The sequence below is a fragment of the Caenorhabditis remanei genome, chromosome III (assembly GCF_010183535.1).
Source record: "Caenorhabditis remanei strain PX506 chromosome III, whole genome shotgun sequence".
Taxonomy (NCBI): Eukaryota; Metazoa; Nematoda; class Chromadorea; order Rhabditida; family Rhabditidae; genus Caenorhabditis; species Caenorhabditis remanei.
The window spans coordinates 13,117,499-13,140,510 of record NC_071330.1 but is presented as its reverse complement, the minus strand read 5'-3'; the positions used below and the strand labels follow the sequence as shown (position 1 = coordinate 13,140,510).

At 40.6% G+C, this 23,012-nt stretch overlaps 3 protein-coding genes across 3 annotated transcripts; 1 reads left to right on the top strand and 2 right to left on the bottom strand.

Moving 5' to 3' along the window:
* Positions 1-3,510: 3,510 nt before the first annotated feature.
* GCK72_011140 (uncharacterized protein) lies at positions 3,511-4,870 on the bottom strand (the record flags this gene model as incomplete). The annotated part of the gene is made up of 2 exons (XM_003095041.2): positions 3,511-3,690; positions 4,697-4,870. 2 exons carry the CDS (start codon positions 4,868-4,870, stop codon positions 3,511-3,513), a joined length of 354 nt encoding a protein of 117 aa, XP_003095089.1.
* Positions 4,871-5,612: 742 nt separating this feature from the next.
* On the bottom strand, positions 5,613-14,019 carry GCK72_011139 (uncharacterized protein; the record flags this gene model as incomplete). The annotated part of the gene is made up of 8 exons (XM_003095035.2): positions 5,613-5,726; positions 5,778-5,888; positions 6,551-6,942; positions 7,565-7,655; positions 13,181-13,306; positions 13,469-13,763; positions 13,856-13,926; positions 13,975-14,019. 8 exons carry the CDS (start codon positions 14,017-14,019, stop codon positions 5,613-5,615), a joined length of 1,245 nt encoding a protein of 414 aa, XP_003095083.1.
* Positions 14,020-15,354: 1,335 nt separating this feature from the next.
* On the top strand, positions 15,355-21,356 carry GCK72_011138 (uncharacterized protein; the record flags this gene model as incomplete). The annotated part of the gene is made up of 9 exons (XM_003095060.2): positions 15,355-15,513; positions 16,480-16,648; positions 17,794-17,973; positions 18,066-18,193; positions 18,245-19,203; positions 19,252-19,433; positions 19,529-19,947; positions 20,081-20,350; positions 21,282-21,356. The coding sequence occupies 9 exons, from the start codon at positions 15,355-15,357 to the stop codon at positions 21,354-21,356; spliced, it is 2,541 nt and encodes an 846-aa protein (XP_003095108.2).
* Positions 21,357-23,012: the final 1,656 nt, after the last annotated feature.

Here is a 23,012-nt window from a genome sequence, read left to right as displayed (position 1 = left end):
ATTGGCCAACTTTGAGAGTGTGTCATGGTAATATTGATTGCCCCATAAAGTAGATGTTTTCGGAATTATACAGAATAAAGATAGAACTCTATTTTTGTAGTTGACAACTTTTTTGTACGATCACTCCCTAGAGAGTTATGGTCATTTGAAGACGAAAGCTCAAAAATCACTCTATTTTGCACTGAAATTGGTAGATTTGATAGAAAAGTTACTTTCTCGATATGTAACTTTTTAAGGAGTGTCGGTGGAAAGAAGTAGTCAACTACAAAAATAAAGCTATGTTTTTAATCTGTATGATAAATTACAAACCTACTCGTTGAGACAATCAATATTACCCTGACACACTTTCAAAATCGGCCAATTTCAACTGAAAACGGCAAATGTTTACAACCTGGTGGACGGTACTGTACTTTACCGGGACCTCGAATCGGGACCTCGGTTTTAGGCGTTTTTGGAGAAACCCGTCGTGATACTCTACTGAGTCTATCATAACTAACTGAAAATACAATATCCTGAAAGCTGACGTCACGAGGATTCTGATTCTAGTAGTTTCAAAATTAATTTTGCATGAAAACGAGTCGAGATTTCAAACTTTACAAAACTGAAAACTTCAAAGAGGTATAACTCAGTCAGACGGTGCCCTAGAAAAAAGTTAAAGACAGATTCTGAATCCTCATGATGTCAGCTATCTAGTCATCTAAAAATAATTTCGGTCAATTAAGTTTTTGAGCAAAAAATCTTCCACCACTCACCCTCATGTGTCCCATTATGTAGCAAGAATGAAGGGTTTTTTAGTAGTCCAATAAGAATAGCAGTAATATATAAAAAACTAGATTCAGAAAAAAATATTTTAAAAATCTGAAGAGCCCGACACAAGGGCTCAGAAAAAGACGACAGAATGAATGAAAACTTTTAATAAAAGCTCCATGGAGAGAGATAAAATGTACGAAGAGACGCAGAAAAACAACAAAAATACAATAGAAATGAATCATTTTCACATTGAACAGAGTTGTTACACTTCTCCCTCCTTGGCCTAGAAACCCCCACCTGGTGGCCTAGAAACCCAAATTTCGGCCACCAAACCGATATATTCTGAATCAATGTGTCCAAACGCTTCGAATAAGTATAATCATGTCTAGATTTGGAAAAACTTATTTTTAATCGTATAGAGATGGGTCACGCCACGAAAGCTCTGGGTTACTGTAGTTATAACTGATAAAATGTTAGGAATAATATTTTTTACAAAAAGTTAGACAATTTTCACACATTTTGATCCAAAAAAAAGTTGAAAATATCAAAAACCCCGAAAGGTACAGATTTTCGAAACTTTTCGAAAATTCCCGATACTTTCAAACTACAGTGTCTCTGTTAGTTTTGCTCCAATTTTGAAATTTTTTGGAAATTTTGAATCAGCATGTCAAGACGCTTCGAATGAGTATACTCATGACTATATTCTGAAGTTTTTAAATTTCGGGGTCAGAGACGCTGCTCTCTCCCCTTTTCACTAAAACTACGGTGAGTTTTTATCCAAGTGATATGTATATTTTCAGATTCAACGTGGAAAGTGCTTTCAGAAAAGTATAATCATGCCCCGATTCGGTGCAAGTTTGGTCCCACCACGAAACTACGGTATGCGCCTTTAAACTGGGTTACTGTAGTTTTCGTGGTGGAAGCCAATTGAGAGCTAGCACAGGCATGATTATATTTTTCTGAAAGCTCTCGATGAGACGAAGTTGACTATGTAGGTATGATGGCCGAACTCTGAGTTTCTAGGCCTCACCTCACGAGATTCAGTCGAAAACCGCTTAAAAACGAGCCGAAATATATGATACGGACCATAAGTACCATAGTCTCTATAGAGCCATGTCTATTTGTCTGTCTGTCTATCTGTTTGTCCAGATGTCAACCATCTCCATCTGTGTGTCTGTCATTTCCCATCACCACCTCACCCCTCGTTTTCCCTCAAAATCACAACAAATATCAGTGCCCTGTGGTGCGGCTCTTCTCCGTCGGTTCCATGGTGTAGCGGTTAGCACTCAGGACTTTGAATCCTGCGACCCGAGTTCAAATCTCGGTGGAACCTATCGTTTTTTTTTTCTTTTTACTTTTTTGATTTCTATTGTCCTGATGTCTACAGTACCCCTCATTAACCATTTTTGTTCGATTTCCGATGTAAATGATGACAGGGAAAGATAGATAGACAATAGAATAAAGAACGAAGGACATTTCTGGGGGAGAGAGAAATGGCGCCATTCCCTTTTCTCTGCGTCTCTCTAAAATCAGTAGTCTCTCTTCTTCTTTGAAAAAAGGGATATACGATTTCTTTTTGCACTTCTCATGGACACTCGTTTGGCAAATTGAGAAGAAAGAAGATACGACGAGAGAGAGAGAGGGTGCGCAGAGAAAACTGAAATTTACTGTAGTTTGTATAATTTGACAGGGCTTAATAAGGTGCTGAATTGATTTTATTGGCTTGAATTTTTGATATGTTATAGAACTAATCTTGCTGAGTATTTTTCTAGTCGACCACTTTTCGGTAGCTCCGCCCACTTTTGAGATATAGACTTTGGAAGATGGAGAATTTCAGAGAGCAAGGGAAAGGTAGGCGAAGTTAGAAGAATCACCATCGATTCAGATTTTATTTGATTTTATTGATTTTTATATGGATAGATAGAGCAAGTCAAGTGCTACATTTTTGTAGTTGATTACTTTTTTATATGAGCACTCTTAAGGGAGATACAGTTCGTTGAAGTGCAAGCACCTGTCGAGGGTGTGCGAGGCTTGTTGTACACCTGATCTGAAAAGTGGGCGGAGCTTACGAAAAGTGTTCTGAACTTTTTAAATCAACTTTTCCACTTTCTGGATTTCGAAAAAGAGTGATCCCCAAAAATCCGAAAAACCTTCTTTTCTTCCCCGAATTTTGAAAATCTGGGGAAGAAAAAAGAAGCATTTTTGAACCCCATTATCTCAAAAGTGGGCGGAGCTAGAAAAAAGCGGTCAACTACCAAATTGATCTACATAAAATTTACTACAAATTTGTAGTTGACACCTTTTTCCTGGCTCCGCCCACTTTTGAGATACACATGATAGAACATTCCAGAAAAATATTTATTTTGACACCGAATAAAATTGTATAAAATATTATCGAAATAAAAAAGTTCCGACATTTTTTCCTCGTCGGTGTTTGCGGACTCAAGCCAAAATTATCAAATTTTGGCTTGAGTCCGCAAACACCGAGGGGGAAAAAATGTCGGAACTTTTTTGTTGCGACAATATCACCATATTAGAATTATAAAAATCACTAGAAGATTGGTATCACAGCAGAAAAATAGGGGAGAAATGAGAGAGAGAGACTGGGTTACGGTAGGAATCACAACGAGAAGAAATATCACAAGAAAAAACGAGATTATTATGAAAGAAGAAGAAGAAAAAATACAATTTAAGAATGTACAAAATGTTTTATTTGAAATTATCCCCAAGAATGGAGAAGCAAGTGCGCTCCATTGATAACTAAGCATGCCCCGCCCCTCCGATTTGTCCCTTCGTCTGTCCATCACAGGCGACAATTTTCAGCCGATTGACTGGTCCATTCGGATCGATTGCCTCTTTCAGATCGACTTGTTCCACTATGAATGTCCACACGTTGTCACAATATCGGTACGCTCGGAGTTTCTCGGCACGGAAATTCACCTGGAATTTATTGGATTTTATTGATTTTTATATGGATAGCTAGAAGAAGTTAAGGGCTACATTTTTGTAGTTGACCACTTTTTGATAGCTCCGCCCACTTTTGAGATATAGGCTTTTGAAGATGGAGAATTTTAGAGACCAAGGGAAAAGTAGGTGAAGTTTGAAGGAACGCCATCGAGTTAGGTTTTATTGGACTTTATTGATTTTTATATGACTAGATAGAACAAGTCAAGGGCTATATTTTTGAAGTTGACCACTTTTTTATAGGACCACTCTTAGGGGAGATACGGTCCGTTGAAGTGCGAACACTTGTCGAGGGAGTTAACTTTTGGCTGATATCTCAAAAGTGGGCGGAGCTAACAAAAAGTTGCTTTTGCTCAACTTTTCCTCTTTCTGGAATTCAAAAAAGAGTGATCCCCAAAAATCCGAAAACTTTGCTTCCCCAGATTTTCAAAATCTGAGGAAGAAAAAAGAGGAATTTTTGAGGATTTCGAATTTTCAACCATATTTCCTCAAAAGTGGGCGGAGCTAGCAAAAAGTGGTCAACTACAAAATTGATCTACTCAAAGTTTACTACAAATTTGTAGTTGACAATTCTTTTAAAAACATTTTTCTTCTCCGAATTTTGAAAATCTGAGGAAGAAAAAAAGTAGAACGAAAAAAGCGAATTTTCGATTCAGTACCAACTAACACAGCTTAAGAATCTATTTTCATTTCAAAATCATTCAGAATCGCTTCTTCTTCCTCAAATTTTTAAAATCTGAAAAACCTTTTTTCTTCCCCGAATTTTGAAAATCTGGAGAAGAAAAAAGAAGGACGAAAAAGAGAATTTCCGATTCAGTACCAATCAAAAACTGAAATAGAATCTATTTTCAATTCAAAATCATTCAGAATCCCTTTTTCTTCCCCGAATTTTTAAAATCCGAAAAAAAATTTTTTCCAGATTTTGAAAATCTGGAGAAGAAAAAAGAACGAAAAAAAGAATTTTCGATGTCATCATGCTCACCTTATTCTTCGCCTTCATCGGCAGAATTCGATTGATTGATTTGTCGAATGAATCCATCACTTTTTTCGACAGACTATCCGGTATAATCTGTTCACTCACAAAGTCGTCCAACGTCTTCTGAAGTGCTTGGCCGAGTGTCGTGTTACGGTACAATTGGTAGTTCGGCTTCTCCATTTTTGGGAATCTGAAATTTCCAGTTTTTTGGAATTTTTTTTTCGAAAAAAAAGGAAAATTTGACGGCGAAAAAGAAGGAAAAAGGATTCAGAAGCGACGTCACGATGAAAATTTTTTTGAAAAAAGAATTCAGATGACATTTAGAAGACGTCAGAGGGAGAGAGAAATTCAGAATTAGATGATTTAGAAGACGTCACGATGAAAAAAAAAATCTATTCGAAATTTTTAGAAGACGTCACAGAGGATTCTGAATCCCCTGACGACGTCATAACCCAGAAAAGTAAAGTACAGTAACCCAACACCGGGAAATTCCCCCAAAAACAGATAATCACACCGTACTTTGGCCGGATACTCATCACAAAACAGACACTCACTACTCACTATGTGATATTTTATAAGCTAACAATAAATTTATTAACGATTTCTTATCCCTTTCATAGAAGAGATTTCTAACAAAAACGGTGGTGGTGGGGAACAACAAAACACGAAGAAAAAGTGTTAGGGATAACAAAAAACAGACAAAAAAGAAATGAATTAACACGAAAAACAGAAACGAGTGATTAGAAGTGAGGGCTTTCTAGGAATTCAACTAAAAAATGGGGGAGAAAAGAAGAAGAACCGGAACGGGGCAATAATAAAATACCTGAAAAAGAAGAAAGAAAACAATAACCGATGGGAAAAAATATGGAAAAAAAACGGGATAGGAAAACAATGAAATACGGGGAATAAGAAGAAAGAATTTTCAGTTCAAATCGAAAACTCGAACGACTCCTCCACTTCCAGCCGTCATAATTCGATGGGGATTCGATTGGATGACGAGAACGTCGAGCACTTCGTCACCACCGTTATGGAGCTCCTGGAATACAGAATTAAGGCTTAGAATCAGTCAAAATCTCTGAGAACTCACCTTAACCAACGAACTATCTCTCGCATCAAAAACTCGAACAGTTCCATCAATTGAGCCAGTTGTGACGTATGGTGCATTACCCTCCATCGACCAAATCACTTTGACAATTGCCTGAAGAGAAGACGGAGGTTAATTGGGTAGAAACGGAACGAGGGTTCTTTTTATTGTTCAAGCTGTCTAGTTGGGTTAAATTGTTGGTCGTTAAATTGAGAAGGAAGAGAATGGAATAATTATGGGTCGTTTAGGAATAGAGTTAATGACTTCTGAATGTATTCTAGAACCCTAGAATCATTTCTAGGATTCAGAAGACGTAAGAATGAGACTAGCGGCTTCTGAAACTCTAGAATCGTCACGCAGAATCTATTTAAGATGTCTAAAGTTTCTACTTTGAGAAAAAACCAAAATTCGACGTCTTCAGAGTGAGCCAGAATCCAGGAAATCACTACTAGCTCTTCTGAGATGGAATTAGAAAAAAGGTTATCCCAAAAAATCCGAAAACCATTTTTTCTTTCCTGAAGGAATCTATAACCTGATTCAGAATCCCTTTTTCTTTCCCAAATTATGAAAATCTGGGGAAGAAAAAAGAAGAACGAAAAAGAGAATTTCCGATTCAGTACCAACTAAAACAGCTAAATTAAAATAGAATCTATAGAATATGATTCAGAATCCATTTTCTTCCCCGAATTTTGACTCAATTCTTTTTCTTCTAAAAGCTGTAGTTTGAATGTCTGAACGTCTTCTGACCGCGATGTTTGGTCAATTTTCCCACTAACCATCATCTGATTCGACTGATAAATACTTCTGGGCGCATTCGAGTCCATCTCATAAATGCACATGGATCCATCATTCCTGCCCACCGCAAACCATGGATGAGACGGTGCCATCGCAAGACTCTCCACACAATTCGCCACGTCCTCATCCTCTTCTTCACCCTCTTCTTTCGCCGCCGTTCCAGCTGTTGTGATGGTTGTCGATTTGACGCCGGGTGGTGGGAGTAATGAGATCTTCTTGAGTACATTATCCGGTGACGCCGTGTTGACTACATTGACAGTTCCACTTTGTGTTCCAACGATTGCGACGGTTTGGGTGACGTGATGATCGATGGCGGTGATTGGGGAGTGGAAGTACAGATGGGTGCTTGTTTCTTCACGGAGCAGCCATAGACCTGGAAATTTGGAAATTCAATTTTCACCACTTTTCCTCATTATCATCTTCCAAGAATAACTCTTCCCCGATACTAATATTTAATCCATTTTTAACACCAAAAATTGTCATTTTATCCATCTAATCCTTCATCTATCCCTTCCAGATAATCCTCGAATGTCGTCAATGCATCATGAGTTATCCGGATATTAGTTCTAATTCGAATATATTTGAAAAAGAGTCTAATAAATATATCCGGATGAATATGAGCATTCAGGATGGATGAAGAGAAGAGAAATTGAAAAAGGAATTGATGAGAGATTATCTTTTTTTTGAATATAAAGAAGATGTTGGAGCTGATGTTCGGAAAGGATTAGGGGGATGAAGTACAGCGATTTCTAGAGATTCGTATAGAAAATTAAATGGAATTCAAGGAAGATGAGTTTCAGCCAGATTACAGTAGTTTTAAAAGAAAAACCGGATAGATTTAGGAAAAATTATCTTAAGCAAGTTTCTATTCAGATTTCAGAAGGATCTGAACAATGGAAAGTCGAATTTCGACTTATATCACAGCGATTTTCAGCCTACACAACTCAATTCTTGTCAAATTTTCAGCTTAAATTCAGATTACCCTCTCCACTTACGGACGATTCCATCCGAATAACCGCACATAATTCGTTTTCCGTCTGGCAGAAGACATCCGACAGTACACGATGCTCCATTTCCAGCGTATACCTGTAACAAGGCGTTGAGTTTCTAGTTTTCTCTTGAATTCCCCCGATTCTGTGTGTTTATTTCTCTTTTCCGGTTGTCATTTGTTATGAAAACTGATAGTTGGTGTATACACACACTTTCAAAACCAACATTTGTGTTAGTGAGCGACGAGTGTTATCAAATTTTTCGCGCCCACTACCAATATCGTTTTCTCTGTGTCTCTTCTCGTATCTACGATCCCTATCTTCCCGCACTATCTCTTCTTTTCCCTTCTTCCTCTTCAAAACTACTACTACGATCATCATCACATGATAATGAATAATACATACAAGATGCATACTCGAGATAGACTCTCCTCTCACTTCCCATCCGAAAGAGTGTCAACAACAATGAACCAATTGAGTGGAATGGCGTGCCATTGGCGCGTTTGTTTCAGGGTGTCAGATTTTCAGGAATTAAGAATCCTACAGTAATCTCCGTGAAGACTTTCAGAATTTCCTTCAGTATCTTTTAGGACTGATATACCGTAATCTTCACACGATCTTTCCGGATGATTTCGGACATCTTTTACGGATGACCGTACTCCTACAGTATCCCTGCATTGTCTGGATTCATTAACTCAATTTTCACTGATTCTTGGCCAATTTCGGCATTCGATTGTCCTTCCACAACTTGTCCCAAAATTTCTTTCTAATGAAACAGCTCTTTCTGTTATTTCCTTTCTCCTTCCTTTCCTTTCTTCCCTCATAAATAGGCTGTTTTGTAAACGCCTCCATGCCTTTCTTTTCCTCATTGACTACTAATTATAGGGACTATTTCCTCCATCTCTCTTGTTACCCCTCCATTAGAAGCGGTCGTCCAAAAATATAAGGACCACATGTCCCAAACGGCTCATCTCATAAAAAATGAAACGAAACGGGGGGACTAGAGGCCATCTGCTCCATCTCCTCTTCCCTCTGCGTGCGGTCCCTCGAAACAAAATGAGGGTCCCCCTTTCGTTTATTTTTCGAAAGAAGAAAAAAAAGAGGGATAGAGATTTGCGAAGAAACCATCAATTGAACCAGAAGAAGAAGCAAAAGAAGCCTTCTATCTTTTCGGTCATGCGGATTAGATGCATAGATCCCCCTCTCTCTCTATTCTTGGCAGCTCTCAGTCCCTTTCTGAATCTCTATTCGGAATTCAATTTGCGTGGACTTGTTTACTGCATTTGCTCCGGAGACCGGAGGAGGAGTCTCCATGGGGCTCAATTTGTGCGATCAGAACTCGCGAGTGTAAACACACTCTTTCCATGGCAACCCGTTCTCGAGGTAGACGGAGAGAGAGTCTGATAAATGAAGAAAACAAAGTTTCTGTCGGGGAAACGTCATGAGAGCTCGAAAAGAGGAGGAAATCACGAGAGAGATGTCTGAAATAAACATTACTTTTTGATGTGCGATTCATCATGTTGAAAAAATGTGAATTTTTGATGTTAGAGGAATGACGAAATAGCGGTGATGATGATCATCATCATGGGGGAATTCTAATGTCTTTTTTTGGGTTCCATGATTACGTAGTGATCACGAAAAGGACGTTTCTGGTAGGGATGTTTCAGGGATGCCAGAGATCCTTGTGCGTTTTTTTTCGGTTTTCAGTAACAGATCCCTTGTCTGTTTTGCTTCACCAATGAAAATGACTGTTTTCAGCTTCTAATTTCAGATTTCCCTCTCTCTTGTTGTTCTGTCTGATCAAAATTACAGCCTGTTTTTGGCATTTCGTGTCCAAAACAACACTGATCTCCCAGCAAAGAATTCTAGCCTCTCTACAACCGAGACTACTCATAACCAAACAAAGGACGGACAAAAGGAGAAGAAGCGGCTCTTTGTGCGGATAGCCTCTCCCCTATTGAGGCGATGATGAAGAAGAACAACAACAAACTATTGTACTTTCCCTTTCAATTCATTCATCATCATCCCCTCCGTCTTCTTCTTCTTCTTAATTCTTCTTACTCATCATCATCATCTTCTCTATTGCGTGTCCTTTGATAATCTAATCGTTCATTATTCTCGTCCCTCCTCTAAAAACTGAGACCTCTCTCTCTCAACACCTGCCTATAATCCACTCTTGACAACATCGTTATAAAGTGGACTCCGCCCATTTTGTCGGGGGATGCAAAAAGGGCTGAGAGGGGAGGAAAGGGTCAACCAATTTGTTCTTGTTAGGAGAAGAAGGAAGAAACAGAACGCAATTGAAGCGTGTTTGTTATTTTGTGTGTGTGTGTGTGTGCGTTATCAGTCTGCGGGAAGGAAAACCGAAATGAAATTGGAACTTCTCTCTGCGGAAAAAAAAGAGAGAGGGGGGTTACGCAATCGGGTCGAGCGAGACCGACCAACCGGGAGAGATTGGAAAAAACGAGAACAAGAGAACCATGAGCTTTGATGATCAAATAGACATACACACACAATTGTCAGCAACCCCCCGATAGACCGTCAACAAACTTCTACTTTTTTTTCTCAATACCTTATCACAAGGTAGGCAGTCAACGAGGCGGCAGAAAGGTCAATAAACAATTCTTATTGAAATCAGGAGGAGATGGAAGTTTCTGGAACAAAATTCCTCGTGAGAACATTCCCGATGGCTCCCGCAATTTCTGCCAATTTCCGTACACTTGAAAAAGAAAAACCACTTCGACATCGTTGTCGTCGTCTTCTAAATTCAATTCTGAGAAGAAGAGAACTTTCGTTTTTTGAAGACGTGCGGTGGGGGACCTAACCTTGTAAGTTTCTGTATTCAAGGTTCTTTGAGATTCTGCGGCAAAGATTTCGACTGAATTTCACATTCGGAGCGAGCGGAATCTCAAGGTTGCCACGTCTGAAAAAACCGATGCCGTCCGTTCTTTCTCCCCGTCAACTTTTGATCTATGGGAGCGGAATAGACAGAAAAACCAGTCAGAATCCCCTCGTTTTTTGTCGTCGATTCAAATCAAAGAAGTGCACTATAAAAATTTCGGGCCTCGGCCTCCTCCTCCTTCCCACCGCCATCCATTTCGGCGGCCCCCCAACAAACAACCCGAAAGCAAATTTACTTTCGTCGGGTATTGAGAGAGGGAGAGGGATGGGAGAGGGGGGAATACGAGATGGTTTACTTTCAAGCTTACACACTAACAGTGTCATCACCTTTCCCAGTTTTTAATCGGATCTAGTTGAGTGACTAGAGGAGGAGATGGGTCCAGTTCTCTCGTCTCATCTATGTCAAGCTCTCCTCTGGTTTTGACATCTATCTGACAAGAAAATGATGAGAGACCCCCTCACTCCCTTTATTCCGGGAATAACTGCATCCCTTTCTCCTCATCTCCTGTCACGCTAATTACCCGAACAGAAGGGGGGAGGGGAGGCTTATCTTCTCCAATGTAACCGGTCATTTCGGTCTCTTTTTCCCTCCGACAGGTGGTATTGTGGAAGTGGTCTTTTGGACACTCCTTCGCAACCAACATAACCATTATTTGGATTTCACCACTCTCTCAGAGGAGCGAGGCGAATGGGGAGAGGAGGAGGGCAGCAGACCATTGCTCGGACGGCGACCACAAAAAACCGCCAAACCACGACTGGGAATGGGTTGATAGAAAAAGTGGACTAGAGGGAGAGCAACACTTTTCTTGGCGGGCAACTCAAATTTGACATTTTTGCCTTTCCAAGTCGGTTCCCTCGATCATTTTTTTTCTGTGTTTGTGTGTGTCTATTTCTTTTCGGCACACACACACAAGTCAGCAAACTAATGTTTTATTCATAGAGCTCCCTCCTCTTCCTTTTCTATTCGTTTCGAGTCGAAGAAGAAGAAGAGAACTCGACGATGCGAAAATAGCAATTTTCTTCCCCGTTTTGTGCTGGTTGTTGTGTGTGTGTGTGGGACGCTGAAAGAAGCAGCAAAAAAAGACGGGGGATGAAGATGAAGGAGTTGTGAAGAAGAAGAAGAAGATGGACCGAAACGTTATTAAAAACGTAGTGCCATCCTTTTTTTCTCTTTCATGCGGGAAAAATGTCATTTTGGACAGAAAAGACTGGGGGTTTGACGAGTTGAATATAGCCTGAAGACAGTGGAAATCCCTCGGTGAAGCCCCGATCCTGATGACGGAAAAATCATAGTCCCCAATTCCATAGATTTCAAGGCGCTCTTCCAGCTGAATTCCAGAAGTTTCAGATGTCAAGTCATACGGAGCAGTTTTCTTGCATTTATTAGTGATTCCAAGTACGCTGACGTATCCTCGTGGTTTCCGAACCTTCTAGAACCTCTCAACAAGTTTTTTTTCGGAAAACTGCCAAGGTCCCCCGAATTTCTGCAGCCTCGCCTCGTCAGTCACACACACAAGGCCTGTCAGTTTTGCCCCCTCCTCGCGTCCTCGGGCCGTCGTCTCCCCCCACTCTCTACACGTTGTGGAGCGTGAGAGAGTGTCGGTGCAGAGAACACGAGAAGCCCCCCACGGAGAGGGACAAACAGAGACAACGACAGATGGATACGTCATTGTGACCTGAGACAAGCAGAGACAAGTGACCATTGGCGGAGAGAGTATGGAGTAACGAGGAGGGCACGCAGAGAGAGGCTCTTTAGACGGTGGAGAGAGTGAAGACGAGAGAACACGACGGTTTTGAATAGGGGGCGGAGATAGTGTGTGGGTAGAGAATCAGACGGAATGGAGGGGGGAGAAGGAGAAAAAAAGAAGGGGGGAGAATGGACGCGAGGCAAAAAAGAGCGACCGGGGGGACAGAGAGAGGGGGGAGAGACGACTTTTTACAAGATTTCTCACTTTGAGGAGAGGGGGGAAAATTCAAAGAGAGGGGGGATCTTCTGTTTTTTTACGACGTTTTCTGTGAGTAATGGTTTTTTTCTTAGAGAAGTGCAAAGAGTGGTCGGACCTGAATCTAGGCGTGAGGGAGATTGGAAATGCTGTAGGGACTTAGAACAGATCTCTGCTCCTAGCAGCTAGAAATCATCGAATTTCGAGATTTAGACAGTACGTCTGATGACAAGAACTCCAGAATGTCACATTTTGCATGAATTTGTGAGCTCAAACCCCATTTTAGACCGTAAAGAGACCTATTTTCGCATAGAAATTCAATATCTTCCAATTCCTCCCGGGCTCATCTCCTCCAATAACCAATATATGCATACATATGTCAAGATGGTGTTCCTGTCATCTGCTTATACAGTGACGAATACTGCACACATAGACGTCTCCCCCCCTTCACACTGCCAGATGTTCTCTGGGGGTCACAGAGCAATAAGGCGGCAAAACTAAGGGGTGGGGGACAGATGTTAAAGAAAAAGGTCATAAGGGGGTCAATTTTTCAGCCGAACAGAGAGGAGAAGGCGTCCTTTTTGATTAGTAAAATGGTCAACTTCCTCCCGCCAGAAGGTTGTATTTCTGTTAGTTTACGGTGTCATAAATAATTCGGTCGTCTTTCTTTTTCTGTTCTTTTTATCCTATCCTAATAGTAAATGTACCTCTTTTAGCCCTTTTTTCTATTTTCTTAATTCTCTACCCCTTTTCTCCCCGATTTTTCTCATTCCCATACCTTTGACTGAGCGATTCCTTTGTTCCCAATCAACCACATCCACAAAATTCCGTCTTTGTCACCTGCGAATAGAATGTCGGCCGTTTGATGCCATCTCATCCATTCCAGATCGTTGCACTCATCTATCTGGAAGATTTTTGTTAGAAATTGTCATTTTTGAGCTGATTTTCTCTCTTTCTTTCACTTTTTTCTTGTTTATTCCGTTCTTTTTCGTTTGCCGCACGGTACTTTACGCCATATGCCCCATAAAAAACCCCTAAAAACTGCAAAACAGCGAATACAACACACCTCAGCTCGCACTTTCTTCGTCGCCACATCAGAAATCATAATTTTTCCGCTCAAATCGCCAGTAGCCAATAGGGTTTCGCTATGATTGAACAGCACTTGAGTAACCGAATCCTTATGTTCCACTTTGAGCACTGGCTCAGATTCGGAAACATTTTGATCGAAAAGAAAAGCGACATCGTCTTCTCCACCAGTTGCCAACCAGCGATTCGATGCGAGAGCGACCGTGAAACAGTCTTGTTCGTGTGCTTGAAGTGACATCAGAGAGTCGTCGATGATTTCAGCGGGCACGTCGGCGCTGAAAATTCGTTTTTCGTGAATTTTGACAAAATATACAAAATATTTTGATTTTTCACCGTTTTTACTTTCAAAAAATGATCAAAAACTCACTTTGAAGTACTCTGCTGATCTTCATCATCACTTGCGTACTTCATCTCGGCATCCTCGTCGATTTCGATGATCTGAGAGCTTTTTTTGATTTTTTTGACATTAAAATTGTAAAAACTCACCTCGCCGATCTCACTTTCGTCGATACGATGATTATCCTCGTCCATTTTCGTTTAAAACCTCCAAAAAATAATATTAATTTGGTGAAAAGTTGAATTTTTATTTTATTTTGACGTGAAAAATAGAAGAAATATTTAGAAACAACAATGATGAGTCATATATTTTGCTTTTGAAACTTTCAAATAAGATGTTTGTTTTTATTCTGATTTTTTTCTAAAATTTTGAAGAAAACAGAATTTTTTCGAAATTGTTGCAAAAAATCAAGGTGTTTTTTAACGAAAAAATTCGAAATAGATCGGAAAAATCTTAGAAATTAAGAAATAGCTTTTTTTGTTGCGAAACCTTTCGATTTTTAATTTTTTTTTCTCGATAATTTCGAGAAATATCTAACATTTTTATTTTTCGCGGGTAGTTGATCGAAAAAACGCCATATTCAGCATGAAGACTGGCCTTAATTGAAAAAACTTATTAAAAACATCATATTTCAAAGAATTCCAATTTTTGCTGCAAGTCCTGCAGCTGAAAAATTGATAATTTCAGTCCTTTTTCCATTTTTTTTTTCTATTTTTGAGTTCATCACATCTCTAGTCTCGAAAAACTCGATTTCACATCGAATTATAATCCAAAATTCAAGTTTTCTCATCAAATCGGTGTTATTTTTGATTGACTTGGAAGTCATCCAAAAAATGCACAAAAAATCACAATTTTGTCCAGATTTTTGCGGGAAATTCAATGAAATATGACAATTTAATCGTACTAAATTCATTTTTTCGCAAAAAAACCGCGAAAAAATCATGAAAAACGGTCGAAATAGCGTCGAAAAGTTGATTTTTAATTGCTTCGATCTCCACGATTCGTCAAAATTCACGAGGACACGCGACGCGACCGCGACGCCCTTGACGGAACTCGCCACCTTGGTGCGAAGCGGCAGCGGCGCGTGTCTCTATTTGTGTGCGATTGCTGCGACGTGGCCGTTGTGTGTGTCGGCGGTGAGTGTTTTCAAAAAGCGGGCGAGATAGTATAGAATCGGCGGAGACGCAGACACGCGCCACGACGAAATAGTGCGTAGAAGCGCGGAGAGCGCGTGTGAGAGAGTGAGAGAGACGAGAGACGAGAGACGCGCCCACAAGTCGATAGCGGGCTGAGAGAAAGAGAGAAGAGCTGTGTGTGTGTGTGTTGTATTCGACTGCTACGCCCCAACAAAGACTACTACTAGAAGTACTGCACAGCACCTCAAAACAGTGCTCGCACCCCCATTTTTTTGATATTTTATGGGCGCCGTTCTCGGCGGATGAATTCATCGCTCAGTCCGTGGCATCTCGTACCGTGCGGCGTCTTCGCCGCTCTTCTTAAACGTAGTTACAACGTGGGAGTACAGGAAGATGGCCACTGCGTCCAAGGCGTTTCGAGCCCGGGCCTTCGACTCGAACCGGTCTATGACTGTCTATTGGGGCCACGAACTACCGGACCTGGCAGAATGCAGCGTTGGGAACCGGGCCGTCACTCAGATGCCCACCGGCATGGAGAAAGAGGAAGAAATGGTTAGTTTTTATCGATTTTTCCACTCAAATCGCTCGTTTCTCCTCATTTTCTCCTTCCTTACCGTTTTCGCTCTCTCTTACCTTCATTTTCAGCCATTCGGCACCTTTCTAGACCCATTTTGAGCCCCGGCTCCCCCTTATGACGTCACCAAAGTGATCTCTGGTATCTAGGCACTCTTTCTATTTCATAACACTTATTTTCTCATGATTTCTCATGATTTCTCATGATTTCTGTTGATTTCCGTTGATTTCCCACGAAATTTGTCTAAAACTTGAATTTTCGATCCCTCGCGAAGTCTCTTTTTTTCTCCCCCGTGCGGGGACAACCCTCTCTTCTTCTCTTCTTTTCGACCCACCGCCCCGATATTTGTGTTAACCGGGGAGGCCTCCTCTTTCCAAAGTGTAATCTGAACACGTATCGATTTCGAAAACTGAAAAAAGAGAAGAAGAAAGAAGAAAGATGTGAAAAGTTGAGAAGAGAGCAAAGGGTCAAAGATTACAATCGAGTTTCAGGCAAAGATTTGCAAAACAAAACAAAGGAAATCGAAGAATTTTGAGAAATTTTCGATGAAAAACTGATTTTTACCATGGAAAATCGTCGTATTTGGCAGAATTTCTCTATTAAACTGGATTTTTCGAGGTTTTTAACAAATTTTTTCGCAGAAATGCGCTAATAATCAGTTTTTAATCTGAAAATTTGTGTTTTTCTCTATTTTTGACCAGTTTCATAGCAAAAACTCTGCCCAAGTTTCGTTTTTCTCAGATTTTTGAACATTTTTACTCAAAATTTCCCTTTTTCTATGTCTATTTGAGATTTTCTGCATAAATTAGCACCTCCTTGACCTCTCATCACGTCATCTGTTTGTTTAGTCCATATTAGCACCAAAAAAGCGGAAATTTCATCAATTTTCTGCAGAATCCTTCCCCTCCGGCTATAAAATCTCTCAATTTTTCAATTTTTTCCAGGAATCCCATCTACAAGATGCGATACTTGCACAACAAGCGAGTACATCGGGTGTCCAAGTGAATCATGTCATTCCAACGCCGAAAGTCGATCATGTTGATCACGATCGCTACCATTCCACATATCATAATCGTAATCTGAAGCGTCGAGACAAATATATCAAAGTTCATGGTGAGTTTTCCACTCGAAATTTGGAAATTTCGCCACTTTCTGACCGAAAAGTTGGAAAAATTTTCAAATTTTCATCCTTTTCTTCATCTTTTTCCGCCCCGTGGGAATCACGTTTTCTGAATTTTTCCCTCTCTTGTTTTCTCACCGAATAAATTTCAGTTTTTCTTCTGAATTTGTCATTGTTTATCCGTTTTGACTTTCTTTTTCCCACAATTTCCCACAAGGTTATTATTTCTATTATTGTAATCGCTCTGATCATGTGACGCCTTTTAATTTCCGGTTCATTGGAATTGTTCGATTTCCGCTTTGAAATTGCCAGATGACTCAGAATTCTGTGAATTCCAGATGAATTTCAGTTGAATGTTATGTGAAAAACTGAAATTTTCAACGTTTTTGACATTAAAAATCTCCCTGAACCCCTGAAAAAGATGTGTCAGAGTTCTGAGAATCGCAATTCCAGACGAATTTCAGCTGATTATTTTTATGTTGAAAAACTGAAAATTTCAACGTTTTTGACATTAAAAAGCTCCTTTTGACCTTCAATTTCACTTTAAAATTTTCAAAAATCAGCCAGAATTTCAAAAATTGGCTTGTTTTTCTGTTCTTAAATTGATTTTCCCTAACTTTATAGAATCAAAAAGCAGAATTCTGGGAACCCCAGATGAATTCCCGTTGAATAAACTGAAATTTTAATCATTTTTGACATTAAAAACCTCCTTGAACACCTGAAAACCACCTTTTGTCCTTCAAATCCACTTTAAAACGTTCAAAAATCTGTCAGAATTTCAAAAATTGGCTTGTTTTTCTGATCTCAAAAACTTTATAGGATCAAAAATCGCAAAAACACTTGCGAAATCCTGAAAAAACCTGAAATTCCCCGTCTATTTTTAAGCTTTCTCAATGCGGAAAGTGCATGTTTTTTGTTTAGTTGTGACTTCTCTCTCCTCTATTCATTTCATTCGTCTTCCCCTCTCTTATCATTCTTATCAAAACGAATTAAAGAATTTTTGATGACGAAATGAAAGTGAAAGTATAGGAGAGGATGTTTGTTTATTTAGTAACCCCACCTCTTTTTCCCGACAGAAATTTCTGAGGGAATCACCTCAAAAATTATGGTTTTTGAACCTAAATAATATAATTTTCAGCCTGGCAACAACTCGAACGAGACGAACCAGAATATGACTATGACACAGAAGACGAGGAATGGCTCGCCGATCATCAGCACATTGAGCCGCGAATTCTGGAAAAGGTATTCGATACGGTGGAGAGTCATTCGTCAGAAACACAGATTGCCAGCGAGGATTCAGTGATAAATTTTCATAAAGGTAAGGCAATTTTTGAGCAGAGAAATCACTGAAAACGAGTACTTTTTTGCGTATTTTAAGTGAAAATTGAGCTAAAACAATGATTTTTTCAGCCCTGGACTCCTCTATTGTGTACGAAGTATACGAGTATTGGTTGGCGAAGCGGACATCAGCAGCGACGACTTCTGGATGCATTGGTGTCGGTGGACTGATTCCGAAAGTTAGAACAGAGTGTCGAAAGGTAATTTTTGACTGAAAAAGAAGTTTTCTCACTCAAAAACTCATATTCTAGGATGGACAAGGAGCTGTAAATCCATACGTGGCGTTCCGTCGACGTGCCGAAAAGATGCAGACGAGAAAGAATCGTAAAAACGACGAGGATAGCTATGAGAAGATACTGAAACTCGTACATGATATGTCGAAAGCACAACAATTATTCGATATGACTACTCGACGGGAAAAACAGAAACTCGCGTTGATCGACGCGGAATCTGAGATTTTGTTGAAGAGAATGGAGATGGCCGACTTTGGACTCGCCAACGCCTACAACGAATTCACGGAGAAGATTCGGGCGGCGGAAGAGGAAGCGGCTGCGGCTGCTGCTGCTGCTGCTGCCGCCACGGCTTCTTCAAAACCACTGTCAGAAATCAACGGAACAACGGAAGACGGTGGTGTGCCGAAGAAGAAGAAGAGAATCAGAAGGAAAGTTGGCGACAAGGATCTCGTCTCAAAAGCGTGGCTCAAAAAGAACGCGGAGAGCTGGAATCGGGTGCCGACGCTGTTCGCACAGAATGGAGTCGCCCCGACGGTCACAACGAAACCAGTTCGGGAGCCACCGGCAGATGGAAAATTCGCGTTCAAACGGAGACGTGGATGTGTGTATCGTGCTGCGTTGCCATCTGTTAACATCTCGATCATCGCATCTGTCTCGTCCTCCTCCGTGGTGGCGCCAGCTCCGGCTCCAATTTCATCAGCTCCTTCTACAACTACAGTACCATCTACCCCTGTAGTTGCGATCCCTCCGCCGCCACCTCCTGCTCCAACTCAGCAGCCGACTGCAAAACTCGCCGAACCCAATCAAAAGTTCTACGACACTTTCCTACCAACAACCAGTGGAAAGATGCGTTCAATTGGATTCGCACGTCGACGTATGGGACGTGGTGGACGTGTCGTATTCGATCGTCTACCGAAAAGCCGTGGAGAGTCGTTCGCCGATCCATGGGCTGAGTATTGTGTGGCTGATAGTTCAAGGTGAGTGTTCTACTCTGAAAATCAGGCATAAAAAATGTAAATTTTCAGAACATTCCGTGCTCGTCAAAGTTCGCTTGGAACAGAAGAGGAGACGGAAGAGTTGAGTCCGAAATCGTCGTACTTTGCTCGTAGTAATCGGGTCACATTTAACGATGATCATACTGAACGGGAATGGTTTTCAAGATATCAATCTTCATTGTGGATGGATACAGTGGATGAGCCATCTGAAAGTGAGTTTTGAGTTTTTGAATCGAGAAATTTGCTTAAAATCGAGAGAAATTCTGCCCAAAAATGTCTGAAAACCCCCCAATTTTTCCATTTTCAGAATTTGACGATCTCTCAAAAACCCCAAAAACACCAGTTACTGCAAAAAACGAAGTGTCATCTGCAATGTTGGTGGAAAAAGAAGAGAGCAAAATGGATAGTGATGATAGTGAAGTGGAACGAATGGATGTTGACGAAGAACAAGAAGACGAAGCACAGATTACTGTAACATCTGTAACGAAAGAGTTGGTGATCAATGGGAAAGAGACGACAGATGACGACGGAGAAGGAGGCGATCGTTTGGATTCTGATGATAGAAAGAATGAGGATGATGAGGAAGATATTGATGTGGATGAGGAGAAAGAGGATAAGGTACGGCACATGAATGGAGGAAAACTCAAACCGCTTCAAGAGCACTCGCCACCGCATTCGGGAAACGGAAGAGCGGACAGAGCGGAACCGACGCCGGTTCCGGCGAAGGTAAACCCATTTTTCACATTGCCACCTCGGATTCTGATAGAATCGAAGATTCTGAATCCGTTCCCACTCACCAATACCCAACATCCACAAAAATTCTGAAAAACCTCACTTACCCCGTTGAAAAGCATTCCAGATGTGCGGAACAGTATCGGACTCTGACGATTGGAGAGAGCCAAGCGGATCACCTTCTGAATCGAACTCGTCAACCGACTGGGGTAATTTCACACGACGGGAACAGGAGCAACAACAACACGTCGCCACCGCCGTCGTTGTCGCTTTCAACGAGAAATTGATGATGAAGGAGGAGCAGCGTCGTAATGTTGATAATGATGAGGATATTGATGAGGAAGAGGACGAAGAGCAACGATCACCGCCGGCAAGGGAGCATTCCATCAAAGAGTTCGTTAGTTTTTCTTTTCTTTTCAGTAGAGATCTTGAATAGGGGAAATTTGAATATTGCATTGATGTAAATGCGCTCTAATGAAACTTAGGACATGAGTAAGACTTCTGGATTTTGCTGGCAGAATCTAAGATCCTCATGCCGTCTAGAAGTCTCAGTCTGCTTCTGGGCCGGTTCGGATCCATTCTGAACCCTCTAACGTCTTCTGAGCATTCTGAAATTCGTTCTGGATCTCGGTGAGATCTCCTAGAGCTTTTTTTCTGCGTTCTAGATACTTCTAACGCCTTCTATATCAGTTTGAAACGTTCTGAATCATTTTGAAATCCGTCTTGAATCTCAACACGTCTTCTGAGACTGTTCATCGGATTCTAGACTCTTTTCACGTCATCTGAATCTTTTTAGTCGCTAAGCCAAGCCTCAGACAATTTTTGACTCATCTTCAGTCGTTGAGAAGTTTCTAGCGTCTCCAGAATACCCGCGGATTCTCACTTTCAGTGATTCTGAAACATTTTGAACCCTACTGGAGCTTTTTTCTGCGTTCTAGCCCCTTCTAACGCCCTTTAAATCAGTATACAACTAAGAGTCTTCTGAATCCACCCTGAGCATTCTGAAATCCGTTTCGGATTTTTCTGGATTTCCTGAAAACTCTTGATGCATTCTAGGTGTGAAGAAGTCTTGTGAATCAGTTTGAAGCCAAATTAAGCTCCCTTTTTGAATCTCACCACTTCTAGACTCTTTTCACGTCTTCTGAATCTTTTCTAGTCGCTAAGGCAAGCTTCTGACTAATCTTGAGCAATCTGGAGTCATTGAGATGTTGCCTCCAGAATACTCGCCTATTCTCTCTGTCAGTGATTCTTGAACCCCCATCAAACTTTTTAAAATTCTTTTGAGCTGAAATTCGAACCCCGCCCCTAATCCCTCTATTATATTTCAGCTCGATGTCAACGGTAACACTGCTGGAACGGAGCAAAAAGTACATGATGCCTTCGACAATCGGAATATAGTCTGAATCCTTTTCCCTCGTTATCCTCATCTTTTCATTCTCTCTAATCGTTTTTCTTAAAATATTCCTCCAATTCCTCATCGTCGTGTCTCTCTTTTTTCCTCACTCGATCCTCAACAAATCAATGTATTTAAACACATCCCACTCTGTCCGCTAACTATACCTCATTTAATCCCCCATTGCTCTCTTTAATTTCTCTCTTAAACATTTATTCTAAAATCAATATGTGTCTGATCATCTCGGTATATTTCATCAAACAATCCCATGAATCGCCCCATATATTTTTCTGTATCATTACTCTCTTTTCTCTCTATCCAATCCATATTTTTTTGTTTTCTTTGTTTCTTTTTTCACATTTGAAATATCCTATTTTATCTCTTTGGCTCTCCGTGTTTTTTCCCCCATTTTCTTCCTCCACTCAGTCTCTTCTTAATGATCTTTGAAAAACTATTTTATTTTCCTCATTAACAATTACGAGGTCGTGTCTTTTTTCTTCCCTTTCTCTATTTCTTTTTTTGGGTGATTTCCATCGTTTTTTCCCCGTTTGCTCTCTCTTATATTAATCCATTTCCCCTCCTATGTTTAGTATTGTAAAATAAACTCGCTGTCTCCCCTATCTAGAATCCCCCTTTTTTCATTTTTTTTCAATCGAACACAAACACAGGGTTGCAAAACGCAAGGTCGCTTAAACGCGCTCCGTCGCTCAGCGGTTGGCACGGTGCCAAAAACTGACTTGGCTGAGTGCCAAGTTCAAGTTTAGCGTGTGTTTATCGTATATTTTGATGAAAAACGCGACGCACACGCATCGCGACTCGGTCGGTAATTTCAAAACTTTTCGTTGCGGACCTTACGCCTTGCACCCCTGTGCACAAACGACCTCTTCTCACGCGGTATAATCATTTCCCCCTTTTCCCTTTCCCTCCTATTTTTTTCTCTCAATTTTTGTTTCCTATCCCGATACCTGTGATTGGAAATTCGCCCCCCGCCCCACCACCCCTTTAAAAGAAGTTCTCAATTCTGAACCATACAAAAAAACCAAATCCAAGACAAAAAAAATTGAAAAAAAGATTAAAACTTACTCGTTTTTCACTTTCACACACTTTTATACAGAGGAGAGCACGTCTTTTAGGGCATCAGAAACCGGGGGTATATATAGACTCATGAATGGATGTAGTTTGAACTGGGAAGTAAGGGCTCTAATTGGAATTTGAAAAGGGGAGAGACTGGCGCGCCTATGACGCTTTTTGGAGCAGTTCTGGAAAATGTGGGCGGAGCCTAGCCGCGCCCAATTTTCAGATGATAAATTTGGATTCAGCTCGTCGAGAGCTTTCAGAAAAGTATAATCATGCCCCAATATGGTGAAAGTTGGGTCTCACCACGAAACTACGGTACGCGCCTTTAAATTGGGTTACTGTAGTTTTCGTGGCGAGACCCAACTGTAAGCAAACATGGTCATGATTATACTCATTTGAAGCGTCTTGACGAGCTGATTCTGAAAATGTGAATTTCATAAAAATTGGCTGAAAAATTGGAAAGTTGTGGTGGTTTTAGTATTTTGGAGTTTTCGAAAAATTTCGAAAATCTGTAACTTTGAGAATTTTTGATGCTTTTTGATGATTTTTATACGAAAATGACCGGAAAAGGATGGACTATAATGGAATC